A 14,865-nucleotide genomic window follows, 5' to 3' on the forward strand; every position below is an offset into this window, starting at 1 on the left:
CCCGCTGACTGGCACATTCCTGCTTGATGTCATTCCAACCCACCCCCACTCTCTCTTCTCCTCCCCTCAACTTCATCTCTCTCCCCTCCTTCCCATACAGGTCTTACACTGCAGAGGAAATGAGGAATAAACTACTAGGTCTGGTATCCACTTTCTCCTAGAGATTTGAGATTTGACATCAACTCAACACGAAAGTAGAGATAGGTCTTAGTGGTTGCCCAAAGCTGGGAGGTAATTCCCAGAAGGACTCACCACAAACCACTGTCTCCTCTCAAGGTCAGTAGAGTAATGACCACCAGTGCTTCCTAGAAGCCTGGAATTCTTTCTGCTACATTATTTGTATATTCTAGGGCAAGACTTTGAATCATTCTGAGTCCATCTTTTCTAGATATATATCTAGGGCTAGTTACCTTTCTTCTCATCTTTGGTACTTTCCACCTTTAAAAAAACTCTATTCCAGAGAAGTCTGATGAAGATTACATGAGTAATTACAGAAAGTATTAGAAATGTAGCACCAAATGAGAGTTCAAAAAGTTTTAGTGACTTTTATTATGTCTCGACTCACAACTATCCAAATGGTCTTCACCCAGGGGTCTTCAAAACAGATAAAGACTTTAACAAAATCTAGATCTGTAACTAATCTATCCCAAGTGTCTCCGGGCAACTCTAATGTCTAAACCATTCAAATTCCTGACCCTCTTAAATCCTGAACCTTTATAATATGCTGCTCTCAGATATCTGTGAGGAAGAGAAAAAGAAATCCTTCCCACACTTGCCTGGGAAAGAAAAGAGAGTTACTATGGACACATTAGAGTTCCTCTAGGCAGACTAATTAACAATGAGAATATTTCCACTAGGGAGGCTCCACTCAGCTACTGAGTTACTCCAATCATGGATCTTCATGGGTCATCTCAATAACTGGAAGCTTCATGAGTGAAACTTTTCTGAAAATTAATCTCTTATATTTTACAACACTTAGATTTTACAACACTTTGTCACATCATCTATGATGTCATTTGATTTCATGAAAGAGTTTGAGTGGATAATTTTATTTTGTCCAGTTCACAAATGAAGCTTCAGGCTTCAGAAAAATAAGGTGACATCAACAACAACAGAGCAGAAACTAGGGTACAAGTTATCTTTCTACTTAGTCTTACCCTTCCTATTCTACTAAACTCCTTTGTCTAGATTCCTAAAGTGTGATCCTAGAGAAACTGCCACAAAGCTTATCTCTTGTCCCTTTCCGTACCTCAATTTCATTCTCTTCTCCTTAACATTACTTGTCATCCTCCAGAGACCAGATCTCCTGCTTTATACTTGAGATGCCTAGAACCTACTACTTCTTCTGCCCTTTTCTGCTTTTTCTACCCTACTTGTTCTATCTTCAATCATCCTTTAACATGGGAGTCAAAAACTGTCGGAACAAGGAAGATTAGTGGAAATGAGCTTGCTGAGCTGGGCATAAGAATCAAGTGTGTGCACAGGAAAACTTGTTCATTAATGTTCACAGTAGAATTTTTCGTAACAGCCAAACAATAAAAACAAAAAGGTCCAATAGCTGATGAATGGATAAACAAAATATAGTTTATCCATATATTGGAATACTATATATTCAGTCATAAAAATAAAATACTGATACATAATACCGCATGGATGAATCTTGAAAACTTGCTAAGTGAAAGAAGTCAAACACAAAATGCTTCATATTACTAGTCCATTAATATGAAATACACAGGATAAATAAGTCCATAAAACAGGGAGTAGATGGATAGCTCCAGAATCAGGGGGAGAAAGGACTGGGGACTGACAGCTAATGAATGTTCAGTCATAGAGTTTCAGTTATAGAGTGATCAACATGATCTAGAATTGGGTAGTGATGATACTGTACAATATTGTGAATATGCCAAAATAAATCACTTAATTTTTCACTTTAAAAGGATGAATTTTATGGAATGTGAATTATAACTCAATACATAAACAAGAGGACATAATAAGACTCTAGTAATCTGGAGCACCCTTATCCCACCTAAAATACACCTTCATTCAGCCTGGGCCAGTTGCAGCGGTAGACAGTGAGCCTACTATTGACATATTTACCAATTTCTCAAAGAGTAGTTGAAAAGCCAGAGTTTGGGGATAAAATACCTTACTTTTAAGTTTGGAGGTGGGCTCTCCCTGGGCACAACGGGTTGAAGTGCAGCACTATGAAGCTACTGCTGCCACTACAGCACAAGTTCAATCCCTGGCCAGGGGTGTGATCCACATGATGTACCAGACCTCTCCTGACCCACCTGCTGCTCCCCTCAACAGTGTATTTCAGTACATCTGCCTGTTCTAAAACCAACCCACTCAGTCTCTGGTGAATACTCTCACCCCGACCCCACACACACACCTCTATCCTGCACCCCAGTTCTGTATTCATAAATAGGTTTTTACCAAAAAATAAAAGTTAGGAAGTAATTCATAAAAGTTGATTGCTTTGTAGTCCAGATAATACATTGTCCACAAAGGCCACTGGCTATCATTTTATGGCCTGTACCATCCCAGGACAATTCAGCTTCCAATGAACAAAACAAAAGCTTGTACTTATTGGAAAGGCAAATATCTATATTCTGCTAACAAATCCTCAAGACATCAGATCAATGGAGTGAAGTTAGATGTACCCTCTCAACTCACTGCACCAGCAAAACATATTCTCTCCCTGAGGCCCAGACCCGGACCCCATTACCTTTGGGCCTCTCACTTCATATTTAATAAACATTTTTTCAGCACCAACTAGGTGCCAGGAACTCTTCTGTGTGCTATAGGAAAAACAAATGAATAAGTCAAGATCCCTGCTCTCAAGGAGTTCAGTCAAGGAAGGGAGACAGACTTGTAAACAAATCAAGGTAATACAAGGCAGAATTAAACCAGAGCCTGATAGTAGTACAAATAGCGTACTATGGAAACACAGACAAAGCAGCTATTAATTCTACCTGGAAATATCAGGGAAGGCGTTGTAGAAGAGGTGACATTTAGCTGAGCCATGAAGGGTAAGTTAAGTTCACCTGGTGGAGGGAAAAAAAACAAAACAAAACAAAACAGAGAAAAGTGGGAGGAGGCAGGAAAGGAAAAAGGCAGGGGAGGGGCAGGAAGAAACTGAGTGGAGAGAATTAAATAGAGAATATGGCCTAGATATGAGGAAGAAGCTGGAGAAGTCCAGAACAGATCTATATAGACTTCTCACAGCCTATATCACATGGTTGAACATGCACTAAATGGGCATTCCATGCAGGGAAGGATCACGTCTTACTCATCTTGATGCCATTGACACACTCGGACAATGCCTGGTACAGAGTTGGTATTACATAAAATGAATGAATTCATGACTGAGCAAGGGAACATTTTAAAAGTGCAATGAGAACAAGCATGGGAAAGGACAAAAAAAAGATCCATTCTGCCTGAAAAGACGCAGAGCTATAATGAAAGCAAAAGCTAGAAATTCAGATTAGAGGTCAAATCAGACAATATAGAAACCCATAGGCCTTTGATTTGGTTTCGGCCTTTCTCACATATCTCAGCTTATGAGAATGTGACAGCTTCATTCTCTTCCCATGTATTTCTCAAGTTCCAAAAGCATTTTGATTAATACGAGAGATGCAGAGGCAAACAAATACATAGTAGATGCTCAGTAATTGTCTTTCAAAAGACTGAATGAAAAAATAACTCCATCCCAGAGTGGTGGTGTTTTTTACATAACCACAGTATGTTCCTACCTCACATTCTATTTGTGGTCAGTTTTGACACCCACATGTTTTTCTCTCATACTCATACCCATCCTATATTTGTACTCTTGAGTCTGGGTCTTTACAAGCACATTTTCTTATTAAGTTTCAACCCTAATTATGATAGGCTTATTTTTCCAATGCATTGGGTCATTCAAAGTTTTATTATTATTTTCCAAAAACTCAAACCACACCAAATTTGGAGCCCACAAATTTGATACACATATTCTTCATCTCTCTGTCTGGAACATCAATAAATAAGCTGAACAGATCGGGCCTCAGGCTGAGGTCCTACTGGGCTATCACTCAACGTCTCTAATATTCCCATACCAACTCCATCATTGACAAATCTTCAACCCAAGTATTCAGCTTAATAAAGAAACATCGTCAAGACTACTTTTTCCAGATTATCTAGTGAAATGTTACATTGGAGACTTCTCCCTAGTCTGTGAATATTTAGAAATTAAAGTTGTCTGTATGACAAAACCATATTGACTCCTATTTAGTGCTGCAGGGTTTCCTAGGTGATTACAAATTGCTCGTTTAATGATTCTTTCTCATTTTCCCCCAAAGATCAGTAAGTTGGCAGTTTTTAATTACTAAGTTTATCCCATGATTTTCCGCTTCCTATTTCAAAATAAGCATTTTGGTCCTTTTCTACTTCTCCATGACTTCTCAAAAGTAATGACTTGTTTGTAGCTACATTTGCTTATACAGCAAATACCCCTGTGGTAGGGTGCATATCATAAAATTCTCCTCACCTGAATACTAGCATTTTTTCCTCTCTCATTAACCATTTTTCCCTTTCTTTGATTATCTGTTCATTTCTGAAAATTTCACCAAGACTGAGCTTTTTCCCAGCAAACTACTGATCTGTGATCTGTCATGAAGAGACAGGATAAAGGGTATTTTGTAAGTTCCCATGCCGGAACTTCTCTTCACAGACCTCCCTCAGCAGTGGTAGCTCTCCTCAAGGCTGCCCGCTGCAGGCCTCTCTTAGCAAAGCTGTCCTTCTGCCCATTTGTGTCTATGAAAGTGTCCTTTATTTCTCTCTCCCTTTTATAATAAACCTGCCCTTTTGGATATTTTTAAAAAAAGAGACTTTATAAGTTCAGTCTTAATAATATCCTGCTATTACTATAAATTCCTTATCATGAAATCAAAATATTTTTCTGTGTACATTTTTGCAAACCATCTTTAAAATTATATAGCCTTTGCATTTTTGCACATGCTAGTCATGTTGTCCTAACTATCGTGACTATTTTTATGTTGTCCCTCTTCTATTGTTCTTTTATGTTCTGTTTTAGGGACCTGGTCTGATTCCACGTGCCTATGATATGCAGAATATAGCTACTATGTGCAGAAATAATTACTGGGTACAAAGAATATAAAGCAATAAAAAAAAATAAAAACTTAGTCCCATCATTAATTTCAGAGTCTCATTCTAGAAAAGAACGTAAGAGAAGAAAAATATAATCTAAGTGTCCACATTCCATTGTATGACTTTAACTCTATTATAAAACTGACGTCAGTATAGTTTCAGTACATTGTGTGATCATTTGGGGACTTGTCTTTTTTGTTTTGTTTTGTTTGTCCTCTTCAAAAAGGGATCAAGCCATGTTCACCCAAAACCACAATGTCTTCTACACTGTCCCAACTCAGTGTGACAGATAGAGGATGGGACAGAGGAGACATCACGCTACAGCACCTGTCTGACATTGCAGGTGGCTAATCTACAAAGGGGGTCACTCTTCCATAGTAGAGTAGTCAAGGCAGGCCTCATACTCCTCAGTTCCATATAGAATTTTGTTTTTCTCCTTGTTGCCTTCCCCACCTTTAGTCACAAAGTTGATTCTTTTTACTCACTTTGAAAGTCAAGCTAACCTTAATCTATAGGAATCATCTAGCTGACTCATCACTCTTTACTCTGTCTCACACTTATACTGCCCAAATGTTTTTTAAAAGACTTACCTATAGAGGGCTCTCCCTGGTGGCACGTTGGGTTAAAGCACCACATTATGAAGCTCTCCAAAGCTACTGCAGCATGAGTTCAATCCCTGGTCAGGGAACTGACCCACATGGCAGGGCAGACCTCTCCTAACCCACCCGCTGCTCCCCTCAGCAGTATACTTTCTCAATCTGCCTATTCTGTTCCCCACTCTGTCTCTGGTGAATCCTCTCATCCATCACACCTCTGGCTTATACCCCAGTTCTGTAAGCATACATACATACATACATACATACATAAAGATTTACCTATTGATATGAGGGAGAGAGTCTATATTTGCAATTATGTATAGTCTGACTTATTCTAATCAAATAGGGCAGCAAATGTCACAACCTAAATAGTTCACTGGAAAACAAAGTTCTGCTCACATATTCCTTTGTACTTAACTAGGCTGGCATTCTCTATTTGCACCAACAATTTCATTCAGTTTATGTTATGGAATATAATGCAAATTGAGTGTAAATCTGTGATACATTTTGTAAAAAATACTAAAATTTTGAAGATGATATGCACACTTAATCAAATCATATGCAAAACTAATGACAAATGAGAATCTATCAATGGTAGATTTAAGAATATAAAATGAACGTGTTTCAAAAATATTAATGTTGGTAAAACTATATGAAGTCCTGGCCCTTCCTGGTGGCACAACGGGTTAGGATATAGCACTGCAAGCTAGCAACAGCCGTTTCAGTGCCACATGGCGCGGCAGACTTCTCCTGACCCACCCACTGCTCCCTCAACAGTGTACTTCGTCGATTTCCCTGATCTGCTACCAACTCTGTCTCTGGTGAATACTCACCACCCCTGCACCTCTGGCCTGTACCCCAATTCTGTGTGCATAAATAAATCACAAAATATAGACATATATGTACATGAAGGCCCCAAGTAATCTTCAAAAAATTATCTTTATCATCACATTGTGAAAACCAAGTATGAGTATCATTTCAACTATCATACAATTTAATCTAAATAATTTTAAAAATAGAATTAATACTTGATTCTCCATTCTCAGAATCAATGAATAATTACAACTTAAATGTTAATAATGTAAGGTGAATAAATCTATTGCTCTTTTTTGTTTGATTTTGTTCAAGAGCATCGAACTTTTTTTCGACTTACTATAAAATTTTGATTCTGTTTTAAGTGGTGTCATTGAAAATGGGCTTGATACCAGTTATCCTGAGATGTCTTCCCATACTGGTTTGTCAGCTTTTAAGCTTTTACATTTGCACTGTGTTTCCTCCCCTGCTAAACCACTAGCCCTCAAAAGATGAAAATCATGAACTATATCACCACCAGCCCAACCCCAATTACAAGTTACACACCTACCCCTGGCCCACAAAGCTGAGAAAAATAAGCATTGGAGTAAATTGATGACCTTACTTAGAGGCTTATTCTTCAGAAGATGAGGCTAGCTCTATCACCCACATGTCCCCAATATTCATGGGGTATTGAATGTTTCTTAACTAATTCATTAGATAACATGGTTGACCTTAGAAAGAAAAGCTTTAGAGATTGTCAAGGTATGTTTTGGTTTTGCTGTACAGGATATTCTCTCCTATCACAAAAGAAGTCATCAACGTCTCTCTCCTGGATTATATCTGGGTTACCTAAAGTTATGTAGCTCTGTGGATCAGATCAAAGTACTCGTTACCCAAAAGTTACCCAACATTCTCTGTCATGTGAAGATCCGAGAAAACTATAACATTTCCAAGTAAGTTGTCAACAATTTGAATTTTCCTTGTGCTAGAACAATGACCACAGCAATGAGCTTGATGTACCACAAGAAAACTGAAGTGTTAGTTCCCAGTGTAGTTTGTATGGTAAGAACTTCTCAGTAGCCAACACACTAGAGCAAAGACAAAGCTGGGTTTTGACATTAGGATAAGGAGGATTTGTGTGGTGTTTATTGGTGGAAGGAGTGATACCACTTCCAAGGGCACTATCCTTTCACTTCTCTCTGCCTTATTCATTGTGCAACAACTAATGTACAGCTGGTTAATGAATACACGTCCTTTTATTTCAATATTTCTATTTCTAATATATTTTAATTAAAACCTAAAAAACCGGGCCCTCCCTTGTGGCGCAGCGAGTTAAACACTGCACTAAGAAGCTAAAGCCACTTCTGCATGAGTTCGATCCCCGCTTGCCCTGGAGGTGTCCACATGGCATGGCAGACCTCTCCTGACCCACCCGCTGCTCCCCTCAGCAGTGTACTTCGTCAATCTGCCTGTTCTGCTCCCCACTCTGTGTGTGGTGAATCCTCTCACCATCCCTGCACCTCTGGCCTGTACCCAGTTCTGTATCCATAAATAAATAAATCTTTAAAAAAAAAAAACCTAAAAAAGCCATTTATTGAAAATATTGAAATATTTCTTGTGGAAATGCATTCTGACTGAGCAATTGATTTCCCCTTACTCTTAAAAGACCTCCTACCTTCATGCTCCCTGCTCCTAACTCTAGCCTGAAAACATTGTATGTTTCCTACATATTTTATGGTTCTCTAGGGAAGAAAAGAAGTAACAAGTTCTGAGCTTCTGGAAACTGCTCTATGATTTGGCATTATGGCAAATTACTCTGTTAACTGTGGGAAAGTTGCCCAATATTGGTAATCTGGCTCAGCTTTATAACTAGCTTTAGTAGGCCTCTGAAAGTCTACTGTAATGAACTGAATTATGCTCAACATGAAAAAAGAAAAAAAAATGAAAGAATAGATAAGAAAGTAATTGTCTAGAGTTCATCAGGCTTCAGAAGCATAAATTAGGTACCCAGTTCCCAGTTGTACCTATGATTTGCTTCAAAGGAGACTCTAATTCGGTCATTTAAAGGGTTCCTAAAGTCACAAGAGTTTATTAACTGTAATACCCACAATGTTTATTAACGATTATTTAATAGCAATGAAGGAAGCGATGATGATGAGATGGTGATGACAAGGATAATGGTGGTACTATCACAAAGAACTCACTAGCTACCATAGTCTCTTCTTTGACTAACTGCATGGCGACTTTAAGTCTGCCACCTGGTGGTCACTTCCACAATCAGCACTCGATACCTCAAGTCTAGCAGGGGTTCCAACCTCTTACTTGTAGGTTGACTCAGCAATAGTTACTTTCATCCATTTTCTAGATTTGTATTTTAAGATTTTGACTTTCTTTCAGTGGTCATACCAATGGACTTTCTCCATGCCAAGGACACAAGTTTCGTTTTTTACAGAAGACTCCAGTAGCCTTCATTCTGCCATCTCCCTCATCCTTATAGGCTAAACTGATGAGTTACTGGGAGATATGGCATGGTATCCTGGCTGGCAATTTATTTTTCCAATTTGATTATTAATGCTATTGTAGCAATGTGGCCCTTTGGGTGTTGTGTCTCCTTACGCAAATCAGAAACCCCCTCATCTAGTTCGATATTAGTGATGAGCGAAAATAGTTCCCAGTTCTCAAATATGTCGATTATTTGTGAAACCAACAGTATGTCCAGATTGAGGTAAGATTTCATTTTAATTTTTGCTGCTATAGAGACAAAGGGTAGACTTTCCATAGTCTTTTCCAGTAGAGAAATGGAAACAAAACAGATACCTTGAAAACGGAAATTTTCGAAGGGGATAGTTGACTAAAAGAGTGTTTTCTAATGGAAAGTCTAAGCCATAATAAATTAATTTTCTGTCCCACAGATCTGTCCCTGGTTGGGGAGAGCCCTCAGAGGGTTTTCACAGAGATGGGAACCCATGTCAGCATCTCCCCTTCTGTATGTGCAGATCATGACTAGATTCATGTCTAGCCCATCTCTTGAGAGCATATTGCCATGATGTCCTGCAGTTTGGAGCAGGAGAAACTGGGCCAAGTGAATGTGTTTAGAGACTTGTACTAAAATACCTGTGGAAACAATGTTGCCCAAAAGGCATTTACCTTGATCTTTTCAAGCTTCTTTTGAAGAGCAGCTTTTGGGGGACAAGCCAGATGTGCTTTCCTCCCACCACCATTCTTTCCTTTTCCCTTCTGTGTGACATTTGGAAAAGTTCATTAGGAAGGATTATAGAGCATGCAGAATAAAGACACAGATGACTGGCTTGAAAAGAGAATGGAAGCAGTGAAGTGTGTCCCTGATTCCTTTTATTGGAATTGTCTGGTGTTCCTGTTTGTGATTCTCCTCAAGCTTTGGAAGGGAAACGAAACCAAAATAGTCCCCAAGATTACAACGGGCAAGGGTTGAAATGTGCCGTGTGGTTTGGTGCCTGAGTTGGACAGAGTCCTTGTGGTTACCCAACGCCTTAATTACCCAGCAGATGCCTCTGTAAAATGCAGGGTCCTCAAACTTATAGGATCTTCAGGAAAAGAAAAATAAAGATAGTCAGGAAACAATTACCAAATATTTCAAAGTTTTAGTCTCCAAAATCGATGCATATGAATGAAAGGTGTTATTCTGAGATATATGTGGTTTGATAGGTGAACTATGTTTGTTAGAAAAAGCTCATTTAAAAGTTTATTTGGGTGGCAAAAAAAGTTCAAATGTCAAGAATTCCATTGTTTTAACCACCAAAATTGGTTGTCCAGGTTCTGGACATATATACTAAAAATGTTTTGCGCTGTGTTTGAACTTTTGTTATATTTCTAATTTTAACTTGACTCTACATACAGGGAGGAATGGGAATGGGTCCAAAAGCTTTCTGGCTCTGAATCTATGGAAAGTGTGGATCATACTTCTGACTGCCCCATGCAATTGTTCTTCTACGAGCTCCAGATGGCAGTGAAAGCTCTCCTTAAGCAGATTAATATACCTCTACACCAGGTACTAGTCTTTAGCATTTTATCTTCCTTTTATTGCTAATGGAAACTGCATTGTAGCATAAAACTCAAGAGGTAAATACATATATGTACATATACATATGTGTGTATATATAGTTTCCATTCACTTGAACCCCACTTTGCATGAGCATGCATGTTTTGAATCTGATGCCTACAAGTGGGCCACAGGCTGTACTTCTGCCACCTTTCTCTAGATCCCCCATGTTGATTTTTCCCAAGGTTCCGACACCCCATAGTATATGTTCTGATTAAATAAGTGAAAAGCATTGACTAGCCAACTTTGAAAGAGAACAGTTTTCAGCTTCAAGGTAAGATGAAGTAAGTAGAATGAATGTGTTAAGGGGAAGGATGTCCTAAAGGAACCCTGCAGAGTTCCTTTCATCTGTTACAGGGTACCCCAGACCACTCTGCCGCCTGTCTGTGGGGCCTCACCCATGCACTCAAAATTCAGTTATACTGCAGGCACACACAAAAGGGTCAAAATGGGTTTACTTACAAAAAGGGAAAGGAATAGGGAGGGGGGAGGAGAGACACGCAATTGCACCCTACTTAACCCCAATGTCCAAGAAGTCCTGCTAGCTCGGCCCTTGGGTCCTCGCAGTTCTCTCCCTGGTAATGCTGGGAGTTGTAGTTTCCAATCTTTAGAGTAGGGGATAGAGTCCAGAAAGCTGGAGTGGGGGTTGAGTCCAGAAGACTCTGCAGAGTTCCTTCAGGACATCCTTCCCCTTAACAAATGACTAAGTGTGTGAATGAATGTGAGATGTATAAATGATTGAGCTAAGAGCAGAAGATCAGTGGCAATGTAACCTATAGGGATGGCCAAGACTGTGTCACACTATCTTTCCACTAACAGAGTTTACTGTCAAGATGATTGTCTCTTCTGAATCAAAATGTGCAACTCTAATAAGCAACTTCAGGAAAAACTGTTGGCTTAGATGAGAATAGTAAAAGTTTGTTAGCCTCTGTCTAGTAAGTTAACATGTTGTAGCATTAGATTAAATTCTATATAGTTTTTGGCATACCTTCACCATCTTCCCCAGCCAACACACACATACACACACCATCCTCTATACGCACAGACAAAATGAACCAAGTGTGGCCTGTCAACAGGAAGACCATTAGGAGTGTCTGGCTCTCTTTTAATAACAGAGAGACAACCATGAATTGACTCTGACCCAGGGTGGTGGGGGCAGGGCACAAATTAGAGATTCTAAGTGTATTCTTCCATTGGGGTACAGCTCTAATCATGAGTCAATACCACAAGCCTAGTCCAAAACAACCAATGCTGAAGAAGAATAAATTGCATAAGATGCCATTAAGACACTAGGAGAGCAACTGGATAAGGGTGGCCATGTACTGAGGAGTAGGAAAAAAATACCAGCTCTACTTGTGACAGTAGATACTATTAAAGGGTTTCTTGGGCTTAGCAGGTTTGAAGCAGCTCATATTTCACTGGTGACTCTGGGCTGCATATACATGTTGGGAGAGGCTGCCTAACTGCCTAAGAGTGCATACAACATTTTTTTTGATACTTGTAAAATTTTCTCAGTCCTTGGCCAGAAACTACATTTTTCCCCCTTAACCAACTTAAATTGAAACTAGTGGATTTTTAATTCAATCCATTTTTGTTGCTTCATGTAATTATATTCATCATTTTGAAAAGCCCACAGAATGCAATCATTTTCTGCTTTTATAAGAAGCATAAATGTTGTTTTCAGAGTTTATGTGGAACATTACTGCTTTAAATCTTGATTTTATATAGCATTATTAAATGGGCTGAACCCTAATATTTATGTTGTATAAAAATTCCAAGCTTGAAGTCGTGTAATTTTGTTAGATGTTTTATGCCAGTTTGGTGTTGTTTATGTAAGTGCCATGTTGTAACTCTCCTATTTTTCCTCCGCGCGTGTCCCTCTGCAGGCAAGGAACTTCCGCCTCTACACACAGGAGGTGTTGGAAATGGGTCACAATGTGTCCTTTCTTCTCCTGCTCCCTGCCTCAGACGACGTCTGTACAGCCCCAGGACAGAATAATCCTTACACCCCACACTCAGGGTTTCTTAACCTCCCTCTTCAGATGTTTGAACTTGGTATAGTAGCTTGTTTCACCTAGAAATATTAACCCAGCCTCCTTATAATAAAATCACAAAGTTATATCTGTTCCCCTTGTCCCAGTGGAGGGTCAATAAATCACATGATGGCTTTGGCAACAACCCTTCCTAGAACTGTGTACAAGTCTGGGAGAAAGCAAAGCTCCAAAACTATGTGTCTGAGCGATAATTATTGAAACCTAGCTAAGGCCCATTGGAGAGGAGGGAATTTAAACAGAAAGTTCAGTTATCAGGCTGCCGTTTTTGCCTCCCCCTTTGCTTTCTTAAAACATAAATACAAGAACTGATGTTTTCATGAAAAGCACTTCTCTCTCTTGCCCCCCCCACCATAGACACACACACACACACACCTCTCTTTTGCCTCCCCTCCCCCCCATCCTTCCTCTCCTCTAACGGGGGTAAAAATAGTGAAATTAAAATGAGCAGTGTCTACCACTCTGAAGGGAAAAAAGTCTAACTTTAAGTAATGCTGATTTATCAAATAGGCCCTAATGTTAATAGACTGCATGTCTCTCACAGTCCCCTTGATAAACTGACAGGGTCTCTCAGGATGCAATATTACAGTTATAATTGAGGGATTCTGAATTGTGGTAGATCTTGTCCTGACTTTCAAAATAGCCTGAGCCCCAGTTTCTCTATTTTTGCTGAGACCCCTGCTGCCCACTGAAATGTGAATAAGGAGGCTTTGTCTCCACCCACCACCACCAACACCACCCCCCTGCTTCATCTCATAACAGGTCAATAAGAGGCAATTAGCAAGAGTTCTATCAATTCAAAAGAATTGTATGGCTTGCAGGAGAGCAAATGACTGGGTGGGGAGAATGGAGACAGACTGTCTTTGGACTACTCCCCAGCCACCCAATTTAGCAGCAGACAGGGCAACTGCCTGATGTCTCATTTTGAGACCTGGGCATCTGAATCTGAATTTATCCCTTGGGGATAAATGGCTTAAGCTTCTCACTTTCCCTTTCTCCAAGCAGTTCATATGCCCAAAAGCTGTTGAAAAGCAATTGTTCTTTTCCAGAAGAGGGACAGTTATTAAGAGGAGTTTGAATCCAAAGCTTAAAAAATGAGGCTTGAGAGTCCTGGATCTTCTATTATGTGGCACTAGCAATCACTTAACCTTTCTGCACCTTTTCTGTGTCAAATGATAAATAACATTGACTATGCCACTTACACCAGGCCTCAATGTGAATGTGACCATTTAATGAGTTCTCCATCCAAAGAACATTATTAGCCCATGATATAACTGCATTACTATTGTGAAACACAGTTTGGGTCAAGGTATTCATTTCAAGTCCTCAAGTAAATATATTGGGTGCCTACTATGGACATTCAGAGGTGGGGAAAATAAAGGTCCTGCCTTCAGTGGGTTTTCAGTTCAGTGGCAGGAGTAAAATATGAATATAAATTACTATTGAATGAGGTAGAGTGTGTGCTGTAGCAAAAGTATTGAGTGATATTGACAAAAGAAAAATGAAAGCACAAAGAATATATCAGAAAATTGCCTTGAAGGAGAGGATATTTGAAGTGGGTGTAAAAATTGGCAGGATGTCAGTAATCATGGATATAGGAAAATTTGTCTTGTCAAAGAGTAAAGAATATACAAAGACATTTTTTCAAAAGAATTCATAATCAAGAAAAGAACAAGTGGTTTGATGTGGCTAGCTCAGAGAAATGATGTTGGGAATAGAACACAAGGCTGTGCATACAAGTTAGGGACATATGGGGAAGTATCTTAAGAATCAGGCTGAGGATCCTACTTGATATGGATTTAAAGCAGAATTAGGGGGCTATTTTAGAGGTTATTATAAAAGTCCAGTATTAAGATAGAAATAAAAATAGGAAACACAAATATCAATGGAAGCAATCAACAAGATTGGACAACTGTTTGAATCTATGTCCCCATAGGTGTCAGTCTCAAAAAATATTAGGATATGCTGCCATTACCAGAAGTAAGGAAATCAGATGTAAGAAATAGTTTGGGGAGTGAGGGAAATTTGGCTAGTGTCTACACATAACAGCTGAAATCATGAAAGTGACTTTTTTCCCCAGAGATACTTACCTGACAGGGAAAAGAAGCAAGGGAAATACTTCTCTGAAGAGTTAACTTTGAGTCCATTCTGTACAAAATGACCATTCTTGTTCCATCATTCTATGCAAAAACACATATGA

General features: G+C 39.2%; 1 protein-coding gene across 1 annotated transcript in view; it reads left to right on the forward strand.

Moving 5' to 3' along the window:
* ANKFN1 (ankyrin-repeat and fibronectin type III domain containing 1) overlaps positions 1-12,692 on the forward strand; it is a 119,562-nt gene extending 106,870 nt beyond the window's left edge. Inside the window, exons 15-17 of the mRNA XM_004685007.1 lie at positions 7,323-7,489; positions 10,413-10,563; positions 12,501-12,692. Of these exons, the coding sequence (XP_004685064.1) occupies positions 7,323-7,489; positions 10,413-10,563; positions 12,501-12,692 (510 nt within the window). The remainder of the gene's footprint in view (positions 1-7,322; positions 7,490-10,412; positions 10,564-12,500) is intronic.
* The last annotated feature ends 2,173 nt before the right edge of the window (positions 12,693-14,865 follow it).

The sequence above is a fragment of the Condylura cristata genome, unplaced genomic scaffold, assembly GCF_000260355.1.
Source record: "Condylura cristata isolate star-nosed mole 26May11 unplaced genomic scaffold, ConCri1.0 scaffold00017, whole genome shotgun sequence".
NCBI classification, from domain to species: domain Eukaryota; kingdom Metazoa; phylum Chordata; class Mammalia; order Eulipotyphla; family Talpidae; genus Condylura; species Condylura cristata.